The sequence below is a fragment of the Protomyctophum parallelum genome, assembly GCF_964188405.1.
Source record: "Protomyctophum parallelum genome assembly, chromosome: 2".
NCBI lineage: Eukaryota > Metazoa > Chordata > Actinopteri > Myctophiformes > Myctophidae > Protomyctophum > Protomyctophum parallelum.
The window spans coordinates 30,424,652-30,437,305 of NC_139699.1; the positions used below are offsets into that span (position 1 = coordinate 30,424,652).

At 42.5% G+C, this 12,654-nt stretch overlaps 1 protein-coding gene across 4 annotated transcripts in view; it reads right to left on the reverse strand.

Annotated features, from left to right (window-relative positions):
• Positions 1-12,654, reverse strand: part of neo1a (neogenin 1a) — a 193,068-nt gene that overhangs the window by 65,246 nt on the left and 115,168 nt on the right. For all 4 annotated transcript variants that reach the window (XM_083759839.1, XM_083759838.1, XM_083759837.1 and 1 more), the window contains exon 5: positions 4,333-4,469. In XM_083759839.1, coding sequence (XP_083615965.1) covers positions 4,333-4,469 — 137 coding nt within the window. The remainder of the gene's footprint in view (positions 1-4,332; positions 4,470-12,654) is intronic.

Here is a 12,654-nt window from a genome sequence, read left to right on the forward strand (position 1 = left end):
AGATGGTGTGTCATAACAACAGAAACCTCCCCGGGATCCTTATCAAATTATTCTCTTCCTCCACAGGGCCATTTAGAGCCAACTATACTGATCTCTATCAGAAACATAAATAAATAAATAAAGTCAGTGAACTAGATCGGTTTAAAGTTACACTCTTGAATTCCTTGCTCACAATTGCCTTGACACAATGTCCTAAAATTCAATTAAAGTTGCCAATATTTTCTACTCTCGTAAATAGTGAAAGGCTTGACATTTGATTACAACCGCTGACTGTAATAACATGAGTCAGGGCTGACATATTCTCCGAAACATTTCCACAAGACTGAAAAATGTCTGCCTGGAGCCGTCAGCTAAAAATAATGTGTTTAATTATTCTAGTCTACTAGAAAATGAAAAATAAAGGAAAGAAATAGACTCAAATTTGCCTTTGGTCGTTTCCTCAGTACATGGGAAGGTGACAAATTTTATAGGGTTCAAGCATTTCCTGGATGTGAGCCTCGCACATGGAAAGAACAGTCATAGTGACGGAATGATAGCACCAGGCGGTGATAAATGAGGGCCTACCAACTCCCAAGCCCAATAAAAACACAAAAACATATATGTTTGTACAGAAACTATTTCTGTCCTACAAATGCACAAGCACGCACACACAGTCCAGATGTGGGCGGTGCCCCAGTCAACAGGGCCATAATCAAAAACTGCTGCCTCCTCTGGCCTCATTTATCCTCTTGCCAGCTCTAATAAAGGGTGAGAAGTTGCAGCAGAGTCACACTCAATAGAACATACATACAAACATTAGTGCTTCCACATGTGTGCGAAGGCAAGATTGCAGAGACACACCATTCAATCCCCTGTGCCTGAGATTGGTTCCATTCTTTCTTTCCACAGAAATATGTGGCCCAGGCGGTGGCGTAACCGTCTGGGCACCCGACTGGTAATCCAGTCGCAGTGTGCCGCGGGTTCGACTCCCGAGCCCGACACGGCCTTTACTGCATGTCTTCCCCCATCTCTCTCCCGTTTCCTGTCAGCCTACTGTCTGTCCCTTCAAAAACGAATAAAAGGCGTAAGCCGCAAAAAAAAATCTAAAAAAAAAAAAGAAAAGAAATATGTATTTGTCTTGGGGGGTCATTATGGAGTGGGGTCATTATGGAATTTAAAGTGGATGGATACAACATTTTCAATTCAATTTTATCATAGTGCTGAATCGCAATAAGTTGTCTAAAGGCACTTTACATATAGAGCAGAGGACACCGCCACTCCACACTGAGCAAGCATTTTTGCAACGGAGGCAAGGAAATCTCCCTGTTGAACTAGAAACATCAGGCGGAACCAGACTCTACTATGGGTGGCCAACTGGCCATCTGCCTGGATAGTGTTGGGGTAAAGAGAGCGGGAGAGAGGAGAGAGACATGTTTTGTTGGGAATGAAAGAAGTATGGCTATTTTAATGTCCATGTTCAGACCATGACATTTGTTCTACCCATCTCGCAGAGGTTTTCCCTTGTGAACAACAATGTACTGCCTGCATGCATACTGCACAGTACAACTACAGATCCTGTCTACTAAAAAAAATCCCCAAGCATGGGAAATTACGGAAAGGCCCTGTAATTCTGTCAGAAGAAATCAACCCATCTTGGAGAAATCATACAGGCATGACTTACTTTCACGTGTGTAACCACATCTACTTGTAACTGCAGCTACGCACCTCAAACTAGAGACTCTAATTCAACAGATTAGCACCAGCTGCCTCAAGGCCCCTCAATCTTTCTCTAGGCAGAAACCTGACCATCGATCTTTTCCCATATCAAATCCAGTGTTGACATTGCTGCACCAAGCCCAAATCGCCATAGGTATGCATATAGCGCAGGTTTTATGAGAAGCCACTAACTGTGAACACCACCTTTTTAAATTCAGAAAAATACGCGACAAGGTCTTCAAGAAGAGACTTTGGATCAGGATCTTTTAAACACATGGGATTTTCTGATGAGAAAGGAAAATCGATTGCACAATAGGTTGTCAGTAGCATTGTGGTGTTACCAGTCGACTGTTTCTCACCTAGGACATGGAAAGCAATCATAATCACGTTATTCCCATTACAATGAGCTATGCCTTTCGACAATATATCACAAGTAGTACTAATCGATCCTATATTATGTGTGCATGTGTCTGCTCAGAGGCTGAGACTTCCGACAGAGATTGCAGAGAAATAATGGACAGGACGCTACAAGAGGAACGGTAGAGATATTGATGGATACAGTATTAAAGGACCACTTCACCACTTTTCAACTTATCTTCATATAATAGGTCCTCAGTAATAATCATGATAAAATGTCACAATTTCTTTCTACTCAGTCTGTGTCTCATAGGAGGGCAGTGGGCAGTTCAGAAACCTGTCCACCAGTGACATCATCGTTAGGCAGATTGTTTTTTTAAACAAGATATCTTTTTACAAAGATGTTATTTTCTATTTGCTTGGATTCCCCATCGATCATGTCACTGGTGGACGGGTTTCTGAGGCCACAGCCCTCCCATGAGACACAGACTGAGTAGAAAAAAATGGTGCCATTTTATCATGATTATTACTGAGTACCTATTATGAAGATAACTTGAAAAGTGGTGAAGTGGTGGAGCGAAAGAAGATGGGTGAAAGCAGGTCTTCCAGTTACCGGCTAACCCTTTTCCCTTGCTCCTTCATTTTAACTATACTGAACAGCGGGGGGTGAATGAGTGGAGGCAGTGTGATGCAGGGAGAGGCAGGGAGAGAGGAACAGAATTTGCTGTGTTTTTACTGTGTTAAAATGTGTGAAATACGGAAGCTGAGGCTTAGAGTGCGTCAGTGCCCTAAAACCTTTTTCTTTACCCTCAGCACAAAATGCTGTTGAGTCACATTATCTGTAGCGCACACGCACACGCACACACACACACACGCACACGCACACGCACACGCACACGCACACGCACACGCACACGCACACGCACACGCACACGCACACGCACACACACACACACACACACACACACACACACACACACACACACACACACACACACACACACACGGGGCCGCTTCTTGGGGCGGTGGCCCTGCCGCCTGGAGGGGTGGCGGTTGCCACCTGTATGGATGTTTTCCCTGATTGGGAGTCTATGAAAATTCAAAGTCACTTGTCATTATGGTTCATTGTCCTTGTCATGTCTTTGTATATTCAATCTTTTTATTTATAATAGTGTTGTGCCTGAGCTGTTTTTCTTTTATTTTCTTTTGTTTGTTATTATGTTCTTGTTGTGTAATGTTTGTTTGTCTTTAAAAACCAATAAATATACTTTATATATAAAAAAATAAGAAGTTAAAGTGTCTAATGGAAAATAATTTGGGTCTAGTCTAGTGTGAAATTATGAATAATAGAATACAATGTTAGTGATTAAATAATCCACGTAGTGGTCATGTAAAAATGCATAACTTGCTGCTATCTACAATTTCACCAAAATGTGAATTATTTTCTGTGCTGCATAATTGACATATTATTCAGCCATTTCAAAATGTTGGTTTGAGTTCAGATAATGTACGATGAGCATTTACCATAATTTTGTGTTACCTTATTTAAGTTATTTTATCATCTTCGTAAGGTCTATTGATTTGGTTAATCGTATGTTGCTGCACAATTCATTACTATTGGTTGCTTTTGTGTCCTACAATGTGGAAGAAGTAAACAACAGTAGAGTACAGAAGAGAGGACAGCAGAGAAGAGTGTTGCTGTAAAATCCATTCAACTCTATCTCTCGTAACATTCCTAGCTGGCTAATCTTGATTTGTGTAATGGTGAGGCTAATTACAATTTTATTTAGAGAAAACATTGTGGGTTCAGAGTTGCCGGCATGACATAAGCAGAGATGAAAGATTTCTGAGAAAACTATTTTTCTACTCCCAAATATTGAGCAAATTAGTGCCTTTTGAAGACTCGCAGAGACAATTAGTCTGTGTTCACATGGGGAAACAGTGGTCAATGTTTGCTGCGAAGCAGTAATTAATACTCATCAACACCAAACCTTCCATATATCTGGCAGTTGATTTATTTAGCCCATTAAAGCCAAATGTTAGTGAAGAATAATGCAAATGTAATAGTCTAGCTTGTTCAGAGACTAATAGAATCGACCTGCTGTGGAGTTACGTACCGGTAGATAAGGAAGGAGATTGTGTAAAGCCCAGTGATTGTATCTAAGAGAGTCCAGGTGAGTGAGTGGCTGCAAAAATTACTGGATGGAAGACATGAATGTATATATATTTTTTACAGAAATATAACTTGCAGAAAGTGTAGGTCGGTGGCTTCAGTCATACCTTGCACTGTGAGATGGGCTTGGGCTTCGATGGTGGTGTTGGCACTGTCTGCCATGCAGGTGTAAAGACCAGCGTCACCCTCTGTCAGACTGGTGATCTGGAGGCTGCTCCCTCCAACCACCACTATGCGACCCACACTGCAAAACACAAAAGGGGTTTGTCACAAACGGAAGAAGACAAGACGATGACAAACAAATGTCAAGGTTCATCTCCATTGCATGGAGAATAAAGGACTTATTAACAGCACACACATTGCACTTAAAAAAATGCAACGGAACCATATGTTTTGTTTCTCATCTTATTCATGCTAAACAGCGTAACTCGTTTTTTTATTGATTATACGGCAAAACCTAGTAAACACAAAACCCTGCACTTAATTCATCTCATCCTTCAGATGTGGTTTTCATAATACATAGTCATGGAATGTGAACATCACCATTTCTCTGCTGATATATACACTACCTTGCCTCAGTCTGGATTCATGAAGACACTTTTTAATTTCTATAATTTTTATCCCACGATTTTGTAACCCAAATTTCACCCCTGCGTAAATTTTCTATTGTGATCCTGGGCTCTACACACTCTCCGCCAACCTGGGGAGAGCAACGGACTTGAACTCATGCTTTCTTCATGCATGAGTGTCCAGGTTGCTCCTTTACAACTGACAGGGGGGAGTTTCCCTGGTTGGATGTAGCGCGTGGAAGGAACACGTTATTCCAACCAGTTCCTTTCCCCTCCATCAGGCGCCCTCAGGGGGAGGCTGGTCAGGGGAAGGCTGTTTAGTGACCAGGATTACTGCATGTTTTTTGTGAGGGTACCTACCCTAGGGGACACGGGGAGAACATGAAGACACGTTTTAATGCTTCACTGGAGGAACTGTTGATCCTTTATTACATAGTCTAGGTCTTGTTCTACAGAATGAAACAAACTAACATTTCATTAAATTCAATTTATTTTCTTAAATATAAATGTCATGTGCAGAGGGGGGCATGTAACTCTGTGGTTCCGCAAATGAATCCTGTGTCCCGAGACTATGCATTTTCCCCCGACCCTAGTGTGAATATCAAACTACTGCAACCCCTGCCTTGTATGCATGTAGGAAGGAAGCATATTACAGTGTGCCTACCTCAGACCCCAGTCACGCTAAATGAACATGGCACAAAATGCATCCCACATTGATTTGACAGCGAACCCACATTTTTTATTATAAATTTCAAGAATGTTTACAGTCACAATCTCACACACAACAGACAACACAATATTTTTTTATCTTTTATGCCTATATTTATAGGACATTTAGACTGACTGACAATTAGAAGAGAGATAGGGAGTGACACGCAGCAGAGGTCGGCGGGATCGGGATTCGAACCCGTGACATGCTGTCAGGATGCATTTGCAGACTAGGTGCCCAGACTGCTACGGCAGCGGCCAGGCCTGTTTCAGGTCATTTTGAGGTTGAACCCAAACTTGTGACATGTTGTTGTAGTTGCTGTACATGTACTGCTTGAACCACCAGGGAACTCCTAAAATAACCATTTACACCCAGAACTAATCTTAAGCAGTGCAAGCTGTCAGCTTCCCCATAAGGCCACCAGGGAGAGAACTCTACTCCTCCTCCCATTGCTGAGACAGAAGAGAATGAAATAAAATCAATACAAAAACAATGTATTTAGACATGGATAAATAGAAACAAAGAAGAGTAAATGACAATAAGGGGCAGCAGGTTGGCTCAAGAAGGGTAAATTAGAGAGAGAGCTAAGCATGTGAATGATACTGTGCAGTGACAAGAGGAAGGCAATATTAGCCACTATAATTTGCCACAGGGGTGGAGATATGGGTGGAAAGCAACCCTTCTGCCAGCTATTGAACTGTCTTTAAACAAAGTGCGGACTAGCTGGGGCTTTCATTCACACCCTCCTCTCTCCCTCACTGGTTTCTACTCAGACTGTTGGCAGAATTGGCCCTGGGGCCATCTGTCTCCGTCTGTCTGTATCCTAGAGTGTGGCATTCATTGGAGTGGCTCTCTACCTGCTGTCACTGCGGTGACGTCACTGGTGGTTGGGGGAAGTGCAGGGCTTGTAACGCACCAAACCCACCCAAAAAGCCCACACTCTCACACTCACTATATTGCACGAGCAGGTTTGCGAGCGGCTGTTCTCGCCAAACTCGGCCAAAGCGGGGCGGCTGGTCATCCTATAGCCTATACAATACATTTCAATGAGAATGCGATCGGACAAAAACAAATTCCGCCCAGAGCGGGGAGGGGAGAAAAAAAAGAGTGAGAGCGGCTGCATTCATTAACATGGAGCAGAAGAAAAGCAGTGTCCGTAGTACGCTTATGCTTGTGCGCCTGGTTGGTTTCACGCGCAACAAAGCACAAGCATACTGTAGGGAGGGCCAGCAATGGTTTACACTTACAGGCTCTTTAAGATTGCACAGAGTTAATTAAAATCTGAGTGTAAAAATGTACCCTTAAGTAAATTAGCACTCAGTAAGGTGTAACTACAATTATTTGTTCTCTGACTCGCCACACTGCTAAACAGAACAAGACAGAATAACTACAGATGCCAAATGCCAAGATAAAGGGCATGGGTTCATTGCAAAGCCCCACATGTAAAACCCACGTCTATCGAGACACGCATTCAAACGTCGTCACTGAGCTGGGCATCTATTCATAGATTCATGGCCCTTTGTGTTGCATGTACTGCACCATGGAGGTCAATGGGCTCTATTGTAATGAAATGACACATTCTCAACAGCTACTGCACAATTTCTGGATACAATTATAATATCTAAGGGCCAATTGCTAAATTGAAAGTGCTTCGCAGAATGACAAAAGTGGCCATTATCGAGACAGGGAGGAAGAGCCGAGGTAAACGGGCTTGCGCTGAATGGGTCTTAGAGATGCAGTAGTGCACAGCACCATTGTCAAGGTGTGCCATTTACTGCTATTCAAATTGAAATGAGGCTCCTTGTTGTAGGAATACACCATGTTGTGCATTAGCCTTGGCGAGAGGCGCAGGTAACAGGGGTGCTAATTAAAAATACATCATTCAGCATTCACATGCAAGAGCTGTTTAATTATCTCATAATTTTCACTGTCACTTTGTATTCACACGAAGACTAGTAGATGATGCATGTGTACGTGCACCCACATACAATGAGGTGAAGGTGTTCGACAGATTGGGTGAGATGCTGCTAATTGGCCTCAAGGCCCTCAACCTCTCTTTATTGGGCATGTGTAAATCTTGAAGCTGTAATCTAAATGATATTCATAGATTTTTTGCAACAGTAGGTCGCATTTACTATGAAAACCTGCATCTCCCATCCGTCTGTATATAGTCACGCCTCGTGACATCACGTGACTTCTTGAAGACCCTTGTATCTCCATATAGGTTGTCAGTCCTTCACGCCTTGTGACATTACGCCTCATGACACGCTCCAATCTGACATCGTCAAACCCTCTAGTCGATAACCATACATGGAGAAGATCATCACGTAGAACTGCATATATGGAGTTGGCCAGCAACTCTACATCTGACCTCACGGACACCAGATTAATAGTAATAACTCCTGCTTCTTAACTGTGCCGTATTAAGAAGCTCTGTTGTTTCAGAGTGATCTCGACCTTTAGATCTCCATATATGGAGCTGACCTCTTCCATGTTGATCTGACCTCATCAAACCCTGTACACTCAAGACACGCTCCATATATGGCCAGTACAGAATTCATTCCATATGTTGATCTGACCCCCCATGCCAAAGCGCCAGCACTCGCCCAGCAGTCTGCCGTCACCCAGGCGGATGCGTCCACACAACGTCACTTCTCGCCCTCAGGGTGTCTTACTGGTATGTACTATATTATTATTTAGTTGTAAATCAGGGTTGATTAAACATTGTGATATGAATTACATTTTTCGTTGTACATCGGTTTTTACAATATCTGCATTGGAAATTATAAAGTTGATATAATATCGATCAAAGTTATTTGTGCTTATTGTTCTTTCTTTGTTTGCTTATCAAGTAAATGTTCTCACATTCATTTCAAGATGTTTCACTCTTGCACACTGTGCGCGATCCATCACCTCCTAAGATGTTGCACTCAAAACATTCTTGGACAGTGGTTCTTTGAGCCTGTGAAGCCCCATACAAGGTTTGTGTTATTTATTTTTCATCACAGGATAAAAGGTTTTATGGTCATGATTCACCAGGATCCTGGATGGCTTGATTCTAGGCTTAAAATAATTGATTTAAATGATCGATTTATTTTTGTAAATCTCCATGGGAAAAATGAATGGTCGATTTTTCAGTGGAACCAGACACCACACCCATTGCTATGCCCCATTATAGGGTTAAAATGTCAAACAGATTTTGATGCTACAGTATATAAACTAATTTAGCTGGGGACCACCCGGGCACCCCCTCAAGGATCCCTGAACTAATTTGGTTCAAAATGAGTTCTAAACCATGGAACTATTGTACTGCATGGTTCAATATGAATGCATGCACTGTTACACCCCTATAGTACAAGGTGCCATTCACTGCCAAAGTGCTGGAAAGGAAATCAATTGCCAGTCACTTTTCATTCAGAACAAGCCATTTCTTCCTGGTGTCCCGCCCGAGTATGCAGCAAAAGAAATTTGATCAAAAACTCATTCAGAACGGTCCAACACAAGCCTCTCCATTTTTCTACACTGTAGCCTTAAGCGACCACTTAAGTCGAGACCCAGCACTCATACGTTAGAGAGGGACAGGGGAACAGAAACGTTTTAGTATGAGATGGACAGGGGAACAGAAACGTTTTAGTATGAGATGGACAGGGGAACAGAAACGTTTTAGTATGAGATGGACAGGGGAACAGAAACGTTTTAGTATGAGATGGACAGGGGAACAGAAACGTTTTAGTATGAGATGGACAGGGGAACAGAAACGTTTTAGTATGAGAGGGACAGGGGAACAGAAACGTTTTAGTATGAGATGGACAGGGGAACAGAAACGTTTTAGTATGAGATGGACAGGGGAACAGAAACGTTTTAGTATGAGATGGACAGGGGAACAGAAACGTTTTAGTATGAGAGGGACAGGGGAACAGAAACGTTTTAGTATGAGATGGACAGGGGAACAGAAACGTTTTAGTATGAGATGGACAGGGGAACAGAAACGTTTTAGTATGAGATGGACAGGGGAACAGAAACGTTTTAGTATGAGAGGGACAGGGGAACAGAAACGTTTTAGTATGAGATGGACAGGGGAACAGAAACGTTTTAGTATGAGAGGGACAGGGGAACAGAAACGTTTTAGTATGAGAGGGACAGGGGAACAGAAACGTTTTAGTATGAGAGGGACAGGGGAACAGAAACGTTTTAGTATGAGATGGACAGGGGAACAGAAACGTTTTAGTATGAGATGGACAGGGGAACAGAAACGTTTTAGTATGAGATGGACAGGGGAACAGAAACGTTTTAGTATGAGATGGACAGGGGAACAGAAACGTTTTAGTATGAGATGGACAGGGGAACAGAAACGTTTTAGTATGAGATGGACAGGGGAACAGAAACGTTTTAGTATGAGATGGACAGGGGAACAGAAACGTTTTAGTATGAGATGGACAGGGGAACAGAAACGTTTTAGTATGAGATGGACAGGGGAACAGAAACGTTTTAGTATGAGAGGGACAGGGGAACAGAAACGTTTTAGTATGAGATGGACAGGGGAACAGAAACGTTTTAGTATGAGATGGACAGGGGAACAGAAATGTTTTAGTATGAGATGGACAGGGGAACAGAAATGTTTTAGTATGAGATGGACAGGGGAACAGAAACGTTTTAGTATGAGATGGACAGGGGAACAGAAACGTTTTAGTATGAGATGGACAGGGGAACAGAAACGTTTTAGTATGAGATGGACAGGGGAACAGAAACGTTTTAGTATGAGAGGCAACTCAGCCTTCTGTAACACGTGCTGGTCGGGTCAGTACACCTGGGCAATATACACCCTGCATATCTCCTTTGTTTGTGTGTGTGTGTGTGCAGTGATGGAGTAGTAGGCCATGCTCATGAGTGGTGGGAAGTAACTAAGTATATTTATTCAAGTACTGTACAAGTACAATTTTGAGGTGTGAGTATTTTCAATTTCCAATACTTTCACTTCTACTCCACTACATCTCACTTCAGCTACAGTATATATATTTTGGATTTGAAAATAGACGATCTACAAGCTCAGTGAACTTGTAGCTCTGCTATTTTCATTCTTGAGTGGTGCAACCACTCCAAGGAACAGCAATGTCTGTGTTCACCTATGACGTGTTCACCTATGTATGTGTCCGCCTATGTATGAGCACCAGAATGACTATTATTAGTACCAGTAGGGGCGCTGTTTGCCAGAAACAGAGAGAGAGAGAGAGAGAGAGAGAGAGAGAGAGGAGGGGTGGGGGAGAGGGGAGTTGCACCACTCAGTTCACACGGGTGTGATTTTTTTTTTATAGATTTGAAAACTCGAAACGGGACCTTCTGTATAATTTGTACACTTACTTTTGGTACTTTAAGTATATTTTGATACCAATTTGTACTTTTACTCGAGCACATGTAACAGAGTATTTCTATATTGCAGTATTGATATGTTTACTTCAGAAAAACATTTGAGTACTTTTTCCACCACTGGCTCCCCTGCTAGAGAACAATCAGTGCAGCTGGGACGTGTCGTGAGCCATGCCATCAGCAGCACAAAGAGGAATCACAACTGTCAGTCACAACAAAAGGGGCAGTTAATTACCAGTAAGACGCCCTGAGGGTGAGAAGCGACCTCGCCCTGAAGGGTAAGGTCGAGGCTGAAACAACCCATTTTGACCCGCGACAGTTTTCTGAAAAAGCTATGTTTCTATGTCAGTCGTTCGATAAAAAAAAATAGCAGATCTACAAGCTCATAGCGCGCCACTGAGCTTGTAGATCTGCTATTTTTCAATAGCTAAAGCATAATATAATGCTAACACCAAAAGGGGTTCCCGCCCAGAATGGGTTAATACGGCACAGTTAAGAAGCAGGGGTTATTAATCTGGTGTCCATGAGGTCAGAGTTGCTGGCCGGCTCCATACAGTATATGCAAATCTAGGTGATGATCCAGTCTTCTCCATGACACACGCCATATATGGAGTGTCTTGAGTGTACAGGGTTTGATGAGGTCAGATCAATAGATCAAATCAAATCGAACTTTATTTATATAGCACATTTCCAACAGCCAAACCAAAGGCCAATACACGAAATAATCGCTCTTATTCATTTTGGTGACCCAATGGCAGTTTCCCAGTTCTCTCCAAATATTGTGGGCAGATTGCCTTGCTGACTTCTGGCTTTCACCTGTTGCCATCTAAATGCACCATATGGTCAAACACAAAGAGTAAAAATAATAAAAGTCAGGGTGGGAGACGATGAAGAAAAGGAAAGAAAGAAAAAACAGTGCATATTTGGCAGCGGCTTCTCGAGTCAATGTGCCATGAAAACGGTTTTGTTTCCCTCTGGCTCATAATGAATAGCCGCAGGGCCCCTGAGATGGGAACAACTCTTGCATACCCTACTTTATTTGGCTGTTTATTTATTTTTTTGCCCTGACAGGACCTGCGAGACTAAACCAATCTTTTGAGTGCCACATATTACAATGAAGCCTGCAGCTCCTTAACCTGTAGAATATCCATAATTGTGAGTTTCCTAATGTGCTGTATGCTACTCCATGGGGGAGTGTGTGTGTGTTCCATCTCGATAATCAAACACAAACACTGTACAATATATGTACAGTAGTTGAGTCACAGACTAAGGTTCTGTGACCATCCTCTGGCAAGGATGTTTTGATGATTGATTTGACCTCTATGGACCCTTTATAAAAGATTTAGCTCCCAGGTCCCTCGCAAAAATCCCGGCATTTTTTGCTAGAGGGCCAAATTCAAAATGGCGTCCGGCGCCCTAGCCAAAAATGAACTTTTGATCTAGATGACCTAGAATCATGTATGAAGACACTTTTCCATACAAGTCAAGCATGAGGATTCCAAATCTGAATTTGGATCTCAATTTTTATCATAAGACCTCGTTTTGGCCCCGGAATTCAAGATGGCCGCCATCCAGTGGAGTGAAAACATTACTTTTGAATAGGAAAGCAATCTATTTGGGGGTTGTAATTTTTACAGACACATAACACATGTGTCAGCTAGCATTCTGTCACTGGTTTCTGAATCATCAGATTCATGTGACTCCACCCTCTTCCTCTGTGCATCATCCTCCTCCTCCTCACTCTCAACTTCCTCGTCATCTTCAACTGGTAGGTGTGTTGGGAGAGC